The sequence below is a fragment of the Myotis daubentonii genome, chromosome 19 (assembly GCF_963259705.1).
Source record: "Myotis daubentonii chromosome 19, mMyoDau2.1, whole genome shotgun sequence".
NCBI classification, from domain to species: Eukaryota; Metazoa; Chordata; class Mammalia; order Chiroptera; family Vespertilionidae; genus Myotis; species Myotis daubentonii.
The window spans coordinates 23171966-23191881 of record NC_081858.1 but is presented as its reverse complement, the minus strand read 5'-3'; the positions used below and the strand labels follow the sequence as shown (position 1 = coordinate 23191881).

Here is a 19916-nt window from a genome sequence, read left to right as displayed (position 1 = left end):
ATCCTGATGCCAGACTGTAGTAATAGTCATGCTCATTGCTTAGTGAGCACAGGCCAGTGCAGACACTGCCCGGCATTTCCATGCACTGGTTCACTGAACTCACATAACAAGCCCATCATGAGCCCATTTTACAGATGAAGAAGCCGAGTCTCAAAACAAGTACCATGCCCAAGACCACAGCCAGGAAGGGCCAGCCAGCATTTGGCTCCAAACCTCCCAGGTTGGCTCCCTCCTTTCCATCCCGGTTTCTCCGGAAACTCCCCATTTATCCCTGCTTCTCCTCCCAGGCCCTAACGCCAACCTCTTCTTCCCATAGCAAGCTCTCCAATAACTAAACCCTGAACCTCTTTCTCCCCGCCCCGCCCCCAATTCTGAAGGCATCAGCCCCTCCTCCCATTATCACAACTGGCACCTTCTAAACAATTGCTTCCTTTCACAAAGCCTTTACTCCTCCCTTAAGGATGTGACTGTCAGTGTCTTGAAGTACTTGTTGAATGGATGGATGGATGAATGAATGAATATTTAAAATATTTTTCAGGGGCTCTTTTTCTCAGCGGATCAGAGATGAAACAGGTGATGCTGACGTGGGAGAAATGCTCAGGGCCAGACAGTGGGATCCTCCATTCTCTTACCAAGGTCAGCCCTGAACAAAAGCCAGCCCCCAGGACCTCCAAGGGGAACGAGGCCCTTCCAGCCTCAGAATCTGGGGTGAGGGCTGCACCCCCATCAAGTGCCAGCACAGCTGCCTCACTGGACTGGAGGGCAAGCTGCTTACTTCACAGCTAGAATGTAATGCCAGGAGGACAGGTTCTATATTGCCCTGGGCCATAGCACGTCTATAGTGACTGCCACATAGTAGGTGCTACACACACACACACACACACACACACACACACACACACACGAAACATGTGCCCAGACACTGTACTGAAACCTGGCTCTTCTCTCCGGTAATTGCACCCTTGTCAAGCATGTACTCGTAAATCCTTTAAAAAGATTCCCCCTAAAGCCACCAGGACGCAAGCTGGTGTCTGCACAGCTCCCTCGGGAACTGTCCCCGGGCTGAGATGCCTATGTCTGGGGGTGAATGCATGCTTGTCCCGGAGCCTCGATGGATCAGCAAAGGGAAAGCTGGGCCAAGGGAGAAGCCTTGTCCAGAGGCCCTGGTTACTGATTAGCCAAACCCCAGAGCTTCTCACTGCAAGGACTGGAGGAGGGCGGGGTGGGGTGGGTGGGGTGGTGGGGAGTTAGTCTTTCAATCCCTCTGGAAGAAAGACCAAGTTAAACATCTCTCTAACCCTGCAGTTTACAAAGGCAACAAGTTGGGTTCCCAGAGCCCTCCCTCGGATACTGTAGAGGAAGCACAGGGGACGGGATGTGGGAGAGAAGGGGCCACAAATGAGGGCCCACTAGTATCTGTTCCATACCTATCATACCCGCTAATTTTCCAGCCCAAGAAGAGGGAGGGCTGTGATCCCCACCCTCGCCTGATTTTGCTCAGAGGAGAGGCCTGAACTCAGAGAGGTTAAGAGTTTTGCCCAAGGTCACAAAGGAGCTGCAAAGAAAAAGCTCTTTCTTTGTGCAACAGGTACGAGCCCTTTCCTTTCCAAAAGGTAATGGCTGCTCCCGGCTAGAGGAACTTGTCCAGCGGCAAGAAGCATTTGGACACCGAGGCGAATCGCAGAGGTCGCACACTCCGCTCCGGGGCTCAGAGCAGGGTTTCAGGGCGCGGCGCCCCGGTGGAGGAGAGTGTGTGCCAGGAGGGTGTGGAAAGGTCAGGCTTGGGTGGGGGTCAATGCGCCACTTCCCTTCCCCAGGGCCCCGCCTGCAGACCCTGGCGGCGCCGCCGGAGGGGTGGGGACCGACCGAACCCGCCTGGGAGCTCGGGAGCCTGAGCCCTAAACCGATCAGGGTGCCTCAGCCCTGGGAAGGCGTTAGGAGCGGAGCGCAGGCCGAGCGGGGAGGGCGCGTCCAGAGCCCAGGCGCCCGCGGGCCCGGCGCGCAGTCTCTCCACGGCCCCGGCTGCCCGCAGAATCCCTTTGCCCCCGGGCTCCGCTTCGCTCGGCACCCGGTTCCCCAGTGTCCACCTCCGGGGTCTCCAACCCGCACCGACGTCCAGATCTTAGCAGCTCCAGGCTGGGTACCCCGGATCTGCAGCGATCACCCAGCTCCCGACCACCAGATTTCCTCTTGGACCAGCGTGGGGGGAGTGAGGAGGGAGGGGGGGGGGTACTAGCTTCTAGTCTCCAATCACCGTTCACCGTCACCCCAAGGGTGGGACCGAGTGGAACCTCAGGCCGCCGGCCCCCGACCCCTTCTGGGATCTTCAGCCGGGTGGCGCGGGACCTACCAGCGGGATCCACTCCCTAGTCTCGGGAAACAGATCTCCTCGGTCCCAAATAGGAATTGCCCCCTCCCCGCAGACCCGGAGCCCGGGGAGACCCATTGGGTCTCCCCGCCTCTTCCCCGGCCAACTTTGCCAACTTTTCTCCCGGGGCCTCAGCCGAGCAGAACTTAGTGGCCATCGCCGGCCGCAGCCTCCCCAGCCCCCTCGAAGGCCCGGGACAGGGGGCATTTCGCCGGACCCCACCCCCCCGCGGCCGCCGCGCAACCTACCCTGGAGCCGCCGTCACCGCCGGCCCGCGGCGCGCCGCCACCTGCCCGCAGCCCACAGCACCTGCCTTCGCCGCCTGCGGCCCCGCGCAGCCTAGCCTGCTGGGGGCGGGGCTTCGGTCGGGGAAGCGCCCCCCGTCGTCATGGGAACCGCGGCGGGCGGCGCCTGCGCGGAGGGCCCCGGGGCGGAGCGTGACTTGCGGACCCGCGCTGGCCCGCGGGCTCAGGGTCCTGAGGACTGGCCGGCGGGTCAGAGGTCGCGGACACGCCTCCGGGAAACGCCCCTGGCCCCAGAGGCCAGAACGAGCCGTGCCCGACTTGGAATATTGTTCATAGTCCCGCCACCGTTCCCTGGGCGATTCCCCGGATCCCCCACAATGGACACTGACGCGCCGCCGAGTCTGCGCCCCCGAGAGCCTAATGCAGCCGGGGACCTCCGGAGGCGCTCGGCCAAGGCTCGCCCATTGAAGGGCTCGCCCGCCAGAGAGCGGGCGGGGTCTGCGCGAATCACTGGCGCCCCCTGGTGGCGAGCTGGGAACTGCACCCAGAGCCGGGAGCCTGGCTTGACTGAGTTCCCCAAGTTGGGGCGCCTGCCCTATGCCAGTCTCTGCCATTGTGTTGAAGTGGGGGCTGAGGAGTGAGGCGTGTAGACAAGTTAAGAGAATCGGTGGAGGTCGCTCTTGAGTGGAAAATGCCTGTTTTGCTATCCTTTACTCATTGCATTCCATAGATCTGTATTAAGCACCTACTGTATGCTGGGTGCTTGGGGACAAAGTGGTGAAGCAGCCTGCAACTTCCAGGCACTGGTGGAGTTTACAGACATTGTAAACAATAACTGCACAGATAAATTTAATTGCATTTGCGACACGTGTTCCTAGGGAAACATACGGAGCATGGGTAACCGAAGGTCCTACAATCATCTGGACATTTTGTAAATCAGACAATAACGTTGGGAGGGGAGGGGGGAGAGCACCACTGTGTGGCCTCAGGAGAATTGGCAGGGAGCTCTCTTACCTCATGTGTGTATGGTGTGTGTGTGTGTGGAAAGGGAACTCCTGTTATAGGAGATACACCATATCCATTGTTTCACTGAATCTGCACAGCAATCCTTTTGAAGTTACAATCACCACCCCCCTTTTACAGCCTTGGTGAGCTTGAGGCTCCATGTCAGAATATTCTCCTTTAACATCTGGATGTCTTGAGCACAGTGATCAATGGGACCCGATTCAATGGCTTTTAAATAGGACTCCCACTCCCAGGGAGAAGTGTGTGTGGCAGGAGTCAGAGGATGGTCTGGTAGAATACCTGCAGCCTCTCCTCTGTCTTTCCTGGGAAAACCTCAATCAACCAGAATGTGTGGGCTGAGGGTTCTGTTTAACTGAATGTTCCACGCCCCTCAACACCACATCCAACTTAGTCCTTCACCTTGGCATCTCCCATCTATCCTAGAATTTAAGAATGGGAGAGAGAACATAGCCTCCCTACTGACATTACCTGCGGAAACCCCAAACCCAGATGTGTCCCCAGTCCTGACCAGCTTCACCACCACAACTCTAATCCCCAAAAAAACCCCAGGCCCAGTATCAACTCTTCTACTCCTGTAAAGCTTTGAGGGGGATAAAACTACAACTCCCAGAGTCCTCCTGGCCCCAGAAGAGGCGGGGTGTCCTGGCAGTCCCCCCTTAGCTGATTTCCCCCTCATTCCTGTGTCCTCTCTCCCAGGCATGAGGCTGCCAGCCAGCACACACCCAGAGATTATACTCTGACCGAGGAGGTGTCAGGTTGTACACTGTTTCCAGAGCCAACACCCCACCCCCATCCCCAGTCCTGGCTTTTCTCTTCCTAATGATAGAGGACAGTGCCGCCCAGGGACTTTCCCAGAACCCCTTCTCTGCCATCTTCTACCCCCTCCTCCAGGAAGTCTGTCCTGATCTGGCCGACTGGTCTCAGACTCTATGGCAGTTCTGTCCAATGGCACTTGTGCAATGACAGAGATGTTTTTTGTCTGCGCTGTATGACACAGCGTAGCCACAGATGACTAACTGAACATTTGATATGCGGCCAGTGCGACGGAGGAACTGAATTTTAAATTTCATTTTAATTAATTTAAATCTAAATAGGCGTATGTGGCTATGGTTCCCATATTGAACAGTAACCCACACACTCCTTGGCAAAGACCATATTCATGCGTTTTGCTCAGTGTATATTTATCCACTTTGTTTCTCCTATAATTTACCTGCTTCTTGATAATGACAGCCAATATAATCTTTGAAACATTTCCCCTCAAATCCTTCAGATCTTAGCTTTAACATCAACTCCTCTGAGAAGCCATCCCTACCATCCTTGACCACCATGACTAGCCCCGAATCTTCTCGAGCACGGATAACACCACAGCATAATTGCCCAATTACTTCTCCGCCTCACTTTCTAGACTGTGAGCATCTTGGGAGCAGAGAGTAGCAGAGAACCTGAAACAGTTGACACTCAATAAATATTCTTGCAATTCAATGTTGAATAAATGTTTTCATGTGATACAACCAGCACCTGGCTCACAGTAATGATACTAATGAAAGCTATCATTTATTGAACAATCCTCTGATAGGTGTTCTATTATTATCTCCCTTTTGCAGATGAGGGATCTGAGGCTCAGAGAGGTTAAGTAAATTGCTCAGGGTCACACAGCCAGTATCTCTGTTTGAGTTCCCCCAGAAAACAGAGCCCGAGGCAAAACTTCTCAGCTAATGCTTTACTAGGGATGTAATCTGGACCCAACAGAAATGAAGGAAAGGGGACTGTGAGGCAGGGAAGGAGGAAAAACAAATGCAAATCATGCCTTACGGAGCTGGCCACAGAGTCTCAAAAACACACATCCGGGAGTTCTGTCACTCAGGGTGTGTCTGCAGAAGCCATGGGAAGCATTGCAGGGAGGAAGGGCAAGCACTTCATCTGCAGTGTGTCCCATCTCCTGTCCACTATTAGTTACAGTTGAACCCAACTGCTCCTCACTCCTGGGCTGTGTCACCTGAGCCTTAGGGCAGCCAAAAGGGAAGGCAATTTCTTCACCTGAGTCTGGAAGAAGAGGCCAAGAGGTCCTCCCCTCCCCTGCCAAGAATTCCGGTCAGGGCGGCTTGGGCGACAGCTGGGGATGCTGGGAGACTGGGCCATAACTCAGACCATGCCACTTCAGGCTGAGCTGGCCACGTGGCTACAGCAACTGACCCAGGCCACCCACGGTGGGAGGCAAGCAGAGACCGCATGGCGTCCAGTGCCGCGGGGTGTCCGGGAAGGGTACAGCTGAGCACACCTGACAAGGTGCATCAGTCAAGCCTGCTACAGCGAGTAAACATCAGAACAGCTCGGACTCACTCCAAAGCCCTTGAACAAATATTAACTGGGAGGGGGAAAAATGTATAAATAAATGACTGAACGAGTGGGAAAAATCCCTGGCAGTCGTCTATTCCAAGTGTCCTCATTTTATAGGTGAAGAAACTGAGGCCGAGAGAGGCAGAGATGCCCTCACCACGGTCACCCTAGTGTAGTGGCAGAGCTGGGACTTGAACCTCCATCTCATGGTTCACTGAACCCTCCAACGGCTACGTGCTCATTTGTCAGGCCAGCATTTCCAGCATTACAGTGACACGTCTGGTTCTTGCCTGCCCAGCATCCATCCTCCAACCTCTGCCACCAGCACCTCGGTTTTCCTCCTAAGAACCACCCCACCCCCACCTTTACTCCTTATAGTTCCAGGGGGGTGAATGAACCTCCTGACACCTTACCCTGTCCCCAATCTCCAGCCCTCAACACCAATCCTAGGGTAGGTAGGATCTAAGTCTGGCCATCAGAACATCTCATTTCCCTGGCCACAGTGATTGGCTCCAGAGAGGGCACGTGACCTAAGTTTGTCCAATGAGAGCTCATCACGATATTTGCTGCAACTATGTGCAGAGGAGCTTTTTATAAATTTTCCCTCTTGGGTTGCTAAGCCTCAGAAGGTCAGCCTGGAGCCACCAGAAGCCAACACTGTAAGGGGGAATGTGCCCAAGAGTGAAGCCACCCGGGCAGAAAACAGTTGAGAGATGGAGAGAGAGCGAGGTTCTGAGCTGCTGGCTCCCCGTGCCTAAAGCTGCACCGTAGCATTTTCAGTAGGGAGCCCAATACATTTCTACCGGAGCCGACTGGAGTTGTACTTGCATTGCGTACAGCAGAACACAAGCCCAGCACCCGCTCTGCAAGTCTTATGCCGGATGCTGGGATAAAGGCTTTTCAGGTGCAGTGCCCATAACTTTCACAGCCTGCAGGGGAGATCCCCAGGACCCGGAGAAATATGTAAATCTGTTGGCAGGACTAGAATGACCAAGGCAGAAAGGTAGAGGGCACAGTGGCAAGAAGGGCCACGCCTGAGGTTTAGCTGTGGATCGGTAATCCCTGTTCACGCCTTCTCCACCCAGAAGCACCACACCCTCACGCGCTTTGATTTGGGGCTGGCGTTTCCCTCGTTGCCCAGCCCACCAGACAGCCTGGAGTGAAAGGCTGGCGACTGAAGGAAGTGGGAGGAAACGTACACACCCCCCAGCTTATCACACACCTGGGCTTTGTTCACCAACCTGAGTGTTTCCCTCAAAGGCAAGGAGACATCTTACGAGGTCACAGACTTAGTCTAACACTGGAGTCCAAGCAGAAGAGGCCACGGTGGAGGGGCTTGACCTGAAGCGCGGTGAGTCTGGAAGCAAGAGTGTTCTGAGGTCAGGAGGGAGGAGAGAGGGGAGTATTTCCCAGGGGCCATAATGCGTTTCGGGTCTGTGAGCCCTGGAAATTACATACACTATTGTGTGCGTGATGTGGTGTGTGTGTTATGTGATGTGGTGTGTGTGTGTGCACACAAGCCTGCATGGGGGAATGCATCCATCGTTTTAAATCATATTTTCAAAGAAATCCATCACATCTGAAGGGTTAAGTTGCTGGTGTAGGACTTGGCCATCCTTTTGGAGGCGGGTGTCCTAGTCTGTTCAGGCTGCTGTTAACAAAGTACCACAGACAGGGCAGCTTGTAAACAACAGAAATCTATTTGTCATAGTTCTGGAGGCTGGGAAGCAAGTCCAAATGAGACACAGGCAGACCTGGTGTCTGGTAAGAGCCTCCTTCCTGGTTCCTAATGGCCTCACAAGGAGGAAGGGGCAAGGGAGCTCTCAGGTCTTTTTTATAAGGTACTAATCCCACATGAGTGCACCACCCTCATGGCCTCATCACCTCCCAAAGGCCCACCTCCTATGGCCATCACCTTGGGGGTTAGAATTTCAACAGATGAATGGGGGGGGGGGCACACAAAGGCGCACTGCATTGCAATGGGGAAACCGAGGCTCTGAGCCCTTACACTGCATAATGAGACCCAGCTCACACTGCCAACTTGTCCCAGAGCCTGGAACAGAACCAGAAATCCAGCTTACCCGGCTGTGCCACTGGGAGGAGACAAAGGGTGCAGGTTAAAGTCCTCCCCGGTCCGACCTGCCCATCTTCGGATCTCAGCCTGGACATCACGTGCCCCCGGCTGGATCAGGTGCCCCCGCTCCATGCTGCCCCCAACATGGCCCTGCGCTTTCTCTCGGTGTGGGGCATGCCTTTCGTGTCCGTTAATCTAAGGGCTGGTGAAATACACACCTCAAACTTCACTTAGGCTACATCACACTCAGAGACCCGTCCCTCTCCTAACAACCCTGCCTCCCCCATCTCAGTAATGGCAGCACCCCTGTCCCAGGTGCCAAGGTCAAAAGCCCTGGGGGCATCGTGGTCTCTCACACTCCAAGTCCACTCCATCAGCAATTCCGGCTGGCTTGACCCTTGACCTTCAACAAAGATCTAGACTCCATCCACTCCTTGCCCCGCCCTCCCTCTCTGCCCCTCCATCCCACCCAGCGGTGTCCCTCACCTGACTGTCTGAAGCTGCCTCCTGACTGCTTCTCCCTTGTCCTCCCTTCCACCTACCCTTCATCCAGCAGCAGGAGCGATCTTAAAACACAAGACAGGTCATGTCACTCCTCGGCTCAAGACCATCGGCAGACTCCCCAACTCACTCAGAAGTCAAAGCCAACGATCTCCATTGCCAACGAGGCCACCACTCACCGCCTTCCTCGTTCCTCCCAGTCACCGGGGCCTTTGCTTCCTCAAACATGCCAAGCACTCGCTCACCCCAGGGCCTTTGCACTGCTCCTCCCTCTGCCTGGAATATTCCTCCCCCACACGCCCACATGGCTGCCTCCCTCAGCTCTTGCTCGAAGGTCACCTTCTTTGAGGCTTCCATGACCATCCTCCATCACTCAACATCCCTCTTCTCTGCTCATTTTTCTCTGGCACTTATTGACATCTGGCACCTTATTTGTTGACGTCTTTCTTACTGTCTTCCTCCCAAAAGTGCAAGCTCTGTGAGGACAGTAATTTTGCTAAATCCCCAGCACCTAGAATAGTTCCTGGGTGGATGGGTGGATGGAAGGACAGATACGCCATATTTGTTCTACCCTGTTTATTTGTCTAGCCCACAAAGCCCTAAGCTCCTTGAGGGCAGGGACTTATGTTCTATTCACACTGTATCTGTGAGGGTCACACAGAGCTGGGCATGTGTAAGCTGAATAAATGATGAACCCCTTCAGCTGACCGATGAGGATATGGAAGCCAGGATAAGCGAGGGACTTGGCTTGGGGATATAACAAGGCACTAGCAACCACCTCTGAACTCCCAAATCCCAGCTCTCCCACGCTGGCCGACTAGGGCTCCCCGGGGGCTGTCCGTGCTCCCTGGCTGCAGCAGTGGGAGGGGCGACCGCCCGGGCAGCCCCAGGAAACCACTGGGGTATTTGACTTTTAATCTAACCCTTTAATATCGCTTTGGGCTTAGGGCCCAGAGTCAGGTGCCCGATTCCCGGGGTGAAAGTCCCTGGTCCACCACTCTGGAGGGTATAAAATTAGCCTTCATTTAGTCATCTGTAAAATGGGAACCAAGACAACAGGACTTAGCATCCAGCAGCCGTGAGGCTTAAATGAAACAAGATGCTCCACGTGTTTAGCACGGGGCTGGTGGGTGCTCAGGAAGCGCTGACCGCCACCGACAGTTAATGCTGAGCAGGAGGAGAAATTGCCCAGTCCCTTGCAAGCGTCCCTCAGCGGGAGTCCAGCTCAGGGGAGCCTGGCCGGATGTGGTTTTGGGTTATAATGCCTCATTTAGCTTTCTGGGCACCTGGACAGTCAGCGTGATTTTCCCAGGTGACATTGAGCACATTATCTGGAGAACAAAACTCCTTTCAAGGTCAGAAACGCCCAGAGAGCCACAGGGACGGACAGAGGCAAAATCACGGGCCTCGGTCCGCCTGGGCTCCCCGGCTTCCTGGCTGGAATTACACCCCTTGGGATCCTGCCAAACCCCAAGGAGAGTCCGGTTTTGGTGGAGGAGGGAAAAAAATCCATCTTCCCTCATTCAAAGGGCCACCTCTCACTTGCTGGAAAGCAGCCATGAGGTTATTCTAATCCTGGGAATAAAAAGTCTAGGCAACATAACCTCAACCTACCTACCTGACCAGGCTTCTCTCTTCTTCCCCCTGCAACACACACGTGATTTTATCCCTTTTGACCTTCACAACAACCCCACCCCCATTTTCCAGAGAGGTGAGGGGACATCCCCAAGGTCACAGCACTGGGAAGGGGAGGATGTGGTCTGTCTACATCACCTGCTCAGTGATGGAACCCAATGCCACCTGCCCCTTGGGATTTCTAATCCACTCTCACAGATGGAGAAACTGAGGCTCAGAGAAATGGGGCCACTTGCCCCAGTCACAGAGCTGGGAAATGGCAGAGTGACTGGCCGGCATCCAAGCCCAGGGTTCCTGCCATGTGTAAAGTGCTGGCCAGGCTTGGTGGCCTAAAGTGAAACTAAGGTTGAAAAGGACGGGCCCTGGGAAGTCTGTGTAGATGCCCTTGGCTTGGCTGACAGCTCAGCTGCTTTTGACCTTGAGTGCCCTTGGGTAGGCTCAACCCCTCTGGGCTCAGTTCTGGCCATCAATGACAGCGTGGGCATACCACCTTCCGACTTCCTCTATGATTGTGTAGGTTAGATTTTATGTTGACTCACTTTTTCATTTAAATAAATTTCAATTGTAAATGGGCAATCACTCTTGTGCCAAAAACAAAAACAAAAATACAAGGAAAATCCAGCTGTATCCCCAGATCCCCACTTGACTCTGCTGCCCGCTCGGGGCTCCCTATCTTTGTGAAAGAGAGAGGGTGACAAATCAATGCCTGAGAGGAGTTTAAGACCCATCAGCTTCCACAGAGACAGTCTTAGTTGTAGAGAGGGACGGACAGAAGGAGAGCTGAGAATTGAACAGTTCCGGCATTTTATGATTGAGTGACACTGAAGGCTGGGTCCAGGTGCCATCTGAGTATGTCCCCCAAGGACCACCAGAGGCACCGTGGCATCCACATTCCTCATCTGGAAAACTCCACAGCAGGTACTCTATAGAGGCCCTTGCAGCGTGAGGTTATGTCATAAACTCTCTGCATTTGTTGATGTGTGTTGGAGGGGGCTGGGAAGAGGGTGGGGAGGGAAGGGTGTCATGCTCACCCCTTCAGGGAGGGGTGGAGGGGACTCTAAGGGGTGCTTGCTGGTTAGTGGTTGAAGTGGGGTCTCACCTTCCCTTTGGAGCAGTTTGCACTCCACAATCACATTCTCCCTGTCCTCATGGTTCACCCTCAGTTCTCCAGCCATCGCTGGAGTCCTTACCTTCCTTCCCCACCTTCTGCTCCTCCTCTCTCTCTTGGATCTAGCCACGGGGACAAAAACTTGGGGAAGAGGAGTGGTAGGGATATGGCTGGGGGAAGAAGGGGGGTTTCTTTCTATAAATCAGGGGCAGGAGTACTGACTTCTATTTCCAGTTCTCCCCTGATTTGCCAGGGGATCTTGGGCAAGTCACATAACCTCTCTGGGTCTCCATGTGGTTTTCTAAACTAATGCCATTTACTTAAATGAAAGATACCTGCAAAAATACCTCCGAACAAAAAGATATACATTAGATAATTAAAGTGGTCACTGATTGGCAGGGGTAAATGGGCAGGATGGTTGCTAGAAACACAGCATGTTTGTGTGACGTAGAAAAGGTGACCCCTGCCGAAACCAGTTTGGCTCAGTGGATAGAGCGTCGGCCTGCGGACTGAAGGGTCCTGGGTTCAATTATGGTCAAGGGCATGTACCTGGGTTGCGGGCACATCCCCAGTGGGAGATGTGCAGGAGGCGGCTGATCGATGTTTCTCTCCCATCGATGTTTCTAACTCTTTATCCCTCTCCCTTCCTCTCTGTAAAAAATCAATAAAATATATTTAAAAAAAGAAAAGAAAAGGTGACCCCTCTGGGTAGATAGAAACAGTCCTTTTGGACAGTGCAAGGCTTGATGGGCAGAGAGAATGAATGAATGAATGAATGAATGAATGAATGGATGGATGGATGAAACTGAGGGGGCCTTGCATGGAGCAGTGATGATGACGTGCAATGCAGGGTGGGATTATTCAAAGGTCTAAGCACTAACATTTATTCGGAGACTTGGGATCCCTACTTCCAGGACTTGTTGGGACAAACCACTTCTCCACACCAGTTGTTAGCATCTCCCATTGCATCATGAGGTCGAACGTAGTCGGACGACCTGGGGTATGAACACAGAATCACATCCCTGGCTCGGGGGGGTGGGGGTGGGGGGCACCTTTAAAGGCCCCGTTCCTCTCCTTGCCCCACAGTCTCCACACTAATCTTGCTTGTTGACCCCAGGTCACTGACACGCCACGATGGTGGGCAGCGTGTGGGTTGCTCTGGGACTCTCCCTGACCTGCATCTCGGCCCTCAGCCTCCTCTCCCCTGCCTGGTTCCAGACGCCCACCTTCTCCTTTGGCGTCCTCTCCTACTGCTCCTGGCCTCAGGGTGACAGCTGGAACCAGAGCTGTGGGATCTTCAGGTCCCTGGATGACATTCCGGACTTTGCCTGGAAGGTGAGTCCTCTGCTCATCAATTCACTGGGACCTGGGGTGTGAGGGAAGGGGGACTGTCAAACCCACGGGCGCGAAACAAAGCCAAGTTCTGCACCACCACCGCCAGCCCTGACCTGAGCCTCTGACTCGGGGTGGGGGTGGGAGTAGCCGGGGGGGGGGGGGGGGGCTGGGTCTGGCTATTTGCATTTTAGCAAACACCCAGGATGATTCTAAAAGCAGGTGTCAGCCCATATAGCACCTTTGTACAAATTAAGACAAGGGGCCCCTTCTTTAGGACACTAAACTGCCATCTGCTGGAGAATTACTGTAATCAATATATGCAAATCTGTGATCCCAGTGCGTCTGAGTTGTGCCGTGTACCACCTGCACACGCCTACCTGGCCACCCTCTACGCACTGCTAGGTTGGAAAACCACAGCCAAGGTGTTGGAAGTCTCTGGTATGAGGCACATTACCAAATTCAATAATGGGGGCAGTGGGCCAGGACTCCCAGTCCAGTACCTGTAAGGAAAATCATACAGCCTTCAAAACCGGTAACGACAAAGGTGATCCGCCGTACAGCAGGTAGTCAATGTAGGTCGGGTGTGGTGGTTGTACACCCAGATCTTAACCCTGGCTCTACTACTTAATTAGCGGTGTGCCCTGGGGCCAATGACCCTACCTCCTGGGCCCTCAGTTTGCTGACGTGTAAAATGGGGATAAGGACTCAGTAGCTGGTCAGTATGCAGGGGAACATCCTCCTGCCCCCACCCAGGCAACACCTCCACTCCTCTCTCCTCCTGGCAGGTCTCAGCTGCGCTTCTCCTTGCAGGCTGGCTCCTCGTGGCCTTCCATGCAATTCTCCTCCTGTCCTGGGTCCTGGCCCCCAAAGAGCTGTGCCCAAGGAGGGGCAGTGGCAAAATGCGGGGGGTGCAGGCAGCTGCAGGTAAACCCACTGTCACATAGTAAGCAGTCCAGACATGCTGTGGAATGAATGATGAATGAAAGGGAAAAACCTGTCAGCAGTCTGCCCTCCTGGGTCAAATCTCAGAGATAAGCCCTAGGAGTGAGTGTTGATTCTTCCTGGCCCTTTAGCAAGCCAGAAATGGTCAGGGGCGGGGGTGGAGGGGATGCTATCCTTAACAGCACCCTCTCCTGCCCTGAGCTAATCTCAGTCCTAATCGTCGGTCCCCCTTTATTTCTCTCTTATCCATCCACTTTGCATCTTCTCTACCTGGACCACCACACACAGCTGGGCAGCGCGGGTACTGCACAGGGTGCCAGCAGAGGGCTGACAGACGCTGAAATCTAGCCTACGCTCCACTTGCTAAGCTGCGAGACTGCAGGGTGGCATCTGCCCTGAACGGTTGCTTTTCCCTGACTCACACTTAGTCTCTGTAATGAGCTAGCCCAGGCCTTAATGGTAATCATACCCAATTAATTCTCCACCATCTCTCATCTGCAGTAGAACAATAACCATCTCATGGGCCCCTCTGCTGCCCGCCACCTTAGAAGGTTTGCCACACACTGGCCAACTGGGTCCTGTTAAAACTGACTTCAGATCCTGCCACCTGACAGGCTCATCCACCCTTCACTGACTTCCTGTCTCACAGAGTAAAATCCAAACTCCTTATGGTGGCCTATGAGGCTCCACGTGATCAACCCCCCATTCTCTTAGCAACCTCACCTCTGGCCCCCTCTGCCAGGCTCCACGTGCTCCAGCCACCCCGGCCTGCCTTCTGTTGCTCATATACACCCGGCCTGTTCCCTCTGCGTGGACTCCTGTTCTCACATCTTCACTTATCTTGCTTCCCTACTTCATTAAGGGCTCTGTCTCAGCGAGGTCCTCCATGGCCTCCAGGTAGGAGCTCCCCTCTCCTTAGATTCTCCTTCTTGTCTTGCTTTGTATTTTGCACAGCACTTACTACCTGAAATCTCTTATCTGCTTTCCTGATTACTGTCCAGTTCTCTCCACTGGAACGTCAGTTCCATGAGGGTGAGGATATGTCTGTCTTAGTATCACCAGCATCTACCATGGTGCTTTGCACATAACAGATGCTCAATAGTTGGAGATACAGTCCTTGTACCAGGCTTGCACAGTGGCTAGTGAGGATGGGTACAGCAGGCATGTACAACTAATAGATACTTGGCACAACGGGGATAAGCACAGGGTGCAAGGAAAAATTCCAGGAGGGTGAAGGATGTTAAAGAAGGTATCCTGGAGGAAGCATCACCTGAGCTGAGTCTGGAAGAACAAGTGGGAGTTATGGTCAAATGTAGAAAGGCATTTCATGTAATGGAACATCAGGGGCAAAGGCACGGAGATAAGAGAGCAGGGGTGTGCAGAAAACTGCAAGGAGACTGGTGTGGCTGAGGAGCAGCAAGCGAGGCTGAGGGTTCACCTGATTCTCCTGCACTGGGAGTGCCCAACGTGAGGAGGTGTCCGGCCCATTTCCTTAGCATCATCAGTGCCCACAACAGCACCTAAACAATTCTGGTGAATGAATGGGTGGACTGGTGAATGAATGAATCAATGGGTGGGAGGATAAGTGGATGGATGAATTGATAAGTGGACAATGGATGTCTTAGTAGATGAATGGATAAGGATGAATGGGTAGATTGGAATATGAATGGAAGGTGGAGATAGATGGATAGATGGATGGATGGATGCAGGGGGCAGGTGGCTAAGTGGGCAGGTGGATAGATGTTTGGATGAGTGAATGGATAGGCAGATAGAGGGATGGAGAGAATGAATGAATGAATGAGAATATGGTTGAATGGATGGCTGAGTAGATGGACAAATGGGCACAAGAATAGTTCAGTGAGGGTGGATAAAAGGAAAGATGTGCTATTTTGATATTAACTTTGCATGGTGACAGACTGTTACTAGACTTATTGTGGTGATCACATTGTAAGGTATATAAATGTCAAATTACTCTGTGATTTCAGTTGTACAACTGAAACAAATATTATATTGAATGCCAACTATACTTTAATAAAAAAATTTTAGGGATAGACAGGCTGATAAATTAGTGAATGAATGGATGAATGGGTGGATGGATGGATGGATGGACAGATGGGTGAACAGGAGGGTGGATGAGTGAGAGTCAGGGAAGGTTAGCCCAGAGCCCCTGACACACTGGCTTTCTTCTTTGCTGTCTCCAGCCACCACCACCGTTGTGGGCCTGCTGGCTTTCCCTATCGGCCTGGCCTCCCCATTTGCCAAGGAGGCCTGTGGATCCTCCTCTGTGTACCGCAGTGGACAGTGCCAGCTGGGCTGGGGCTATGTGACCGCCATCCTCAACGCAGTCCTGGCCAGCATCCTGGCCGTCATCAGGTGGCCCCGCGCGACCAAAGTACAGGGGAGGACCATCCGCTTCTCCAGCGACACTGAGAAAATCATCCTTATGCCAGAAGTGAGGAAATAAAATTTTCTCAGGAGTGAAAAGAACCCATTTTACAGGTACATGAAATCACCACGTACCTAGGTTCAAATGCCACCTCTACTGCTTCCTTGTGACCTGAGGCAAGCCACTTCACCTCTCTGGACCTCACTGTATTTTTCTGTAAAATGGCTGTGTGTGAAATATTGCCGACCTTATCCGGTTGTTATGATGGGAACTCAGGGAAACTGAGGTCATAACCAAGAAATCATCCCCACCTGGGGACGACTCTTGTGCATGGACCTTGGGGTACATGGTACACTGTTTGCAAAATGGCCTCAATGATTTCCCCACCTGTGTCCATATATATATATATATATATATATATCAATTTATATCTATATCTATATCTATCTATCTATCTATCTATCTATCTATCTATCTATCTATCTATATATTGATTTCAGAGAGGAAGGGAGAGGGAGAGCTAGAAGCATCGATGACTAGAGAATCACTTATCAGCTGCCTCCTGCATGCCCCAAACTGGGGATTGAGCCTGCTACTTGGGCATGTGCCCTGACCTGGAATTGAACCATGACCTCCTGGTTCATAGGTCGATGCTCAACCACTGAGCCATGCCAGTCAGGCCCAAACCCCTTTTCAATGTCATTTTCCAAAGTCTCCCATGGAGTGGTGGAGTCTACCTCCCCATTCTCCGAGTCTGAGCTCAGCCATGTGACTTATTCTGACCAAGAGAATATGGTAGAAATGACCTGATGCCAATCTCGGGCCTCGGTCTCCAGAGGCCTTGCACACTTCTGCTCACTGTCTTGGAAATGCCGCCATGGCCACGTAAACAAGACTGAGCGAGCCAGCTGGAGGACATGAGACACAGGGCCCCGCTGCCCCATGGTCCTGGCCAATAGCCAGCCCAGCTGCCCAGCTGATCACAGACACATGAAGTCCATCTGAGACCAGAAGAACCTCCCAGCTGAACACAGCCCACATTGCTGACACAGAGTCACAAGCTAAATAAATGTCCATTTTAAACCACGAGACTTGGGGTGGTCTGTTCTGCAGCATTACTCGTGGGAACAGCTAAGATACAAGGATGCGAAGTGATTCACCTGCCTTGAACTTCTGTGTCCATTGGGGATGTGAGCCTCTGCGGTGGGAGGATGGAGTCTTCAGAAACAAACACTTCTTTCAAGTTAAAAAAAAATTCTCCCAAACAGAGAAACAAAAATAACTCAGGTTCACACACCTCTTGGTTTATATATGTTTTCTCTCTATATAGACACAACTCTTCAGTAAACAGTTACAAGATGTGCTGGTAACACTGAGAAAGGAGGGCACGCTGCAGACAGAACGACTCCCACACACTCAACTCTAGGACACGACGACAAGGCAGCTCACGGACACCTGAAGAAGCAGAGAGCTGAACAGAGAGCAGTTAGTCCAAGCCACAACCACGACGTGTCCCAGGACACCACGAGAGAAGGCAGAGAGGAAATCTTGTGCTGTGCTGTGTGACTACTCCGTCAAAAAATAAGTAAGAACCAGAGGGTCTGGGTTGTGCTAACGAAACATCCCCTGCTAGGAGCAGCTATGTGGCAGAATGCACTTTTCTCGGGGGGGCCTTTCGCACATTTTTCCCATCCAAGGAAACTGGGGAACCAGGGTGAGAGGATGATCGCTCTTCGGAAGCAAGGGCCCTCTGGGGCTTGTCTGTCCCTCCCAGGAAGCCCCACTAGGGGAAGGTGGGGACTCAGATGCAGTTGGAGGCGCTGTGACCGAGGGAAGCGCTTCCCCAGCACGCAGGGCAGGGACTTCTCCGGTCCTGGTTTGCTCAGGGTGGGAGGACTAAGCACCCCGTGTCAACGCTTCAATGTGTTAGGTGTCTCCTGCCATCTCCAAAACCCGACCTGCCATTCTTGGGAAGAGCAGTTCCCCGACTCTGTTTCCCCCGATTCTGGTGCATTATCAGAACAGAGTGGGCAGGACCACTTTCCTGGAGGACAGGTGGGCAGCTGAGCCACCGAACTCAGGATCTGTTTGTGGACTGGCGACCCTTTGAGAGAAGACGTGGCGGGGACCATTTCCTGACTGAGCCACCGTGGAAAACACGCACATCACCCTGGCTGCCCTCTGTCTTCCTCTTCCTTTGTCCTGAGTGAGCAAGGGCACTTGGGGAACAGCTGCACCAACACACACATTCCAAGCTCCTGGAGCACCAGACCCATGTGTGGAAGGAGAGGCAGTCTTTCCTGGGGGGATCACAGGGCGCTCTGGGTGAAACCCAGAAGAGCCCCGGACTGTCTCCCACCTGCAGACACTTCTGGGATCCCACTGCCCCGCAGGAAGACTCCCTTCCTGAAAAGAAGTCTCTCCCAGAGTCAGGTGGAGGAGAAAAACGAGAGAATACAGCGGACGGAATCTCACCCCTCAAGGGGAGACGTGCGAGGCCTCCCGCGTGCCTTTCCTAAACGGGAGGGGGCCTCAGGACACGGGCAGCTTAGGTAGAAAGAGAACCGGTTGGGAGATACACTGGTAGCCCCTCCTCTAAGCCAGTGGGGACATTTGGCAATATCCGGGGACATTCTGGGTTGTCACAATGGGGTGGGGAGGAGGGTAGTACTAGCATCTGGTGGGGAGAGGCCAGGGATGCTGCTCAACATTCTACAATGTGCAGAACACCCTCCCGCCCCCCGCCCCCCAAAAAGGATGACCCAGTCCAAATGTCAACAGTGCTAAGTGCAAAAACCCTGCGGCCAGCCGGTCTTCCAGCTGTTCTGGAACATCTGCAAAGGCCCCTTCCAGAGTACAGAGGGCACCCCACAGACTCCTACACCAACTTCCGAAACAATCCCATCCCACGTCTCATCTGACAAGACAGTCTGGAGGGACGGGGAGAGAATAGAGAAGACGTCTGGAGGCCTTGAACAAAGACGTTCCCTCCATCCACTGACAGTTCCCGCAAGGAGAAATCCCAGACACGGGCGATCTTTGGTCAAACAGGAAAACGTAAGGCTGAACTCAAGGGGCGAGCCCTCGACCCCGCCTGCCCGGCGGCCAAAGTCGGGCCAGTTTCTCTTTGCACAGAAGTCCATGCTCACAGACAGACACCAGGACCTCGCTCCCCAGGTGGCTGGGAGGAAAAGTGGGCACGGCAGGCAGGTGGCAGCTTGGCTGAGGCTGCCTGGGTGAGGCGGCCCTCACTTGTTCTCAATCAGAGTCTGCACCTTGTACACGAGGTCCCGGGCCAGCTTCAGGATCTGCTTGGTGTTGTGTCGCTCGGCCATTTCTGAAAGAGCAGAAGGGGACAGCTCGTGAGCCTCCCTCTGTGTCCATCCTCGGGACACACTTCCAGCACCTGGAAGGGTCTCTGGGGTGTTCCCATCATTGTCCTCTGACTTCAGCCCCAGAGGGATCTGGAAGCAGAGACCGTGGGGAAGTCCTGAGGCACCTCTGGCCCTCAGTTTCCTCATCTGTAAAATGGGGATTGTAACAGTGCCTGCTTCACACTAGGTTACTGTGAGATCAAATGAGATGACGCTGGTTCAGGGCATGCTAAAAATGTTAGGTCTTCCCATCCCCTTCCTACAAATACAGTGCCTGGGAACTTTTTTTAAGAAAGCAATGCTGGGCACACAGTAGATGCTTAGAAGTGTCAGGGGAAGGAAGCAAAAGAAGGGGGAGGGAAAGACGGAAAGAAAAATAAATAAATAAAGTTATCAAGAGCCACACAAAATGGTCAAATCTTTAAGGCAGAATAATCATAAACTTAGACATATATCATAAGGAAGTCATTTAGCAGAGGAAAAAGGCAGTAAGACCCTGGTTCCCGAACTGGGTGCCGAGGTACCTGAGAGCACCGCTGTGAACCCAGAAAAATGTAGAGGGAAATGCCACAATAGGCCACATCT

General features: G+C 53.2%; 3 protein-coding genes across 9 annotated transcripts in view; 1 reads left to right on the top strand and 2 right to left on the bottom strand.

Moving 5' to 3' along the window:
- The window catches only part of KIAA1671 (KIAA1671 ortholog), a 134582-nt gene extending 131843 nt beyond the window's left edge, over positions 1 to 2739 (bottom strand). For 3 of the 4 annotated variants that reach the window (XM_059676513.1, XM_059676511.1, XM_059676514.1), the window contains exon 1: positions 2617 to 2739. The gene's annotated coding sequence lies outside the window, so the exon portion shown is untranslated. The remainder of the gene's footprint in view (positions 1 to 2616) is intronic. The other variant, XM_059676512.1, reaches the window with a different exon arrangement.
- Positions 2740 to 7148: 4409 nt separating this feature from the next.
- Positions 7149 to 17408, top strand: LHFPL7 (LHFPL tetraspan subfamily member 7). Of its 2 annotated transcripts, XM_059677211.1 has the most exons (4): positions 7149 to 7327; positions 12412 to 12629; positions 13415 to 13553; positions 15773 to 16335. In XM_059677211.1, the coding sequence occupies exons 2-4, from the start codon at positions 12429 to 12431 to the stop codon at positions 16033 to 16035; spliced, it is 603 nt and encodes a 200-aa protein (XP_059533194.1). In that variant the 5' UTR covers positions 7149 to 7327; positions 12412 to 12428; the 3' UTR covers positions 16036 to 16335. The 2 variants fall into 2 exon arrangements, 1 of the variants encoding a protein (XP_059533194.1); XR_009450175.1 differs by lacking the exons at positions 13415 to 13553; positions 15773 to 16335 and adding an exon at positions 17288 to 17408.
- The window catches only part of SGSM1 (small G protein signaling modulator 1), a 61019-nt gene continuing 58348 nt past the window's right edge, over positions 17246 to 19916 (bottom strand). For all 3 annotated transcript variants that reach the window (XM_059677208.1, XM_059677209.1, XM_059677210.1), the window contains one exon: positions 17246 to 19294. In XM_059677208.1, the coding sequence (XP_059533191.1) occupies positions 19206 to 19294 (89 nt within the window). In that variant the 3' untranslated portion in view covers positions 17246 to 19205. The remainder of the gene's footprint in view (positions 19295 to 19916) is intronic.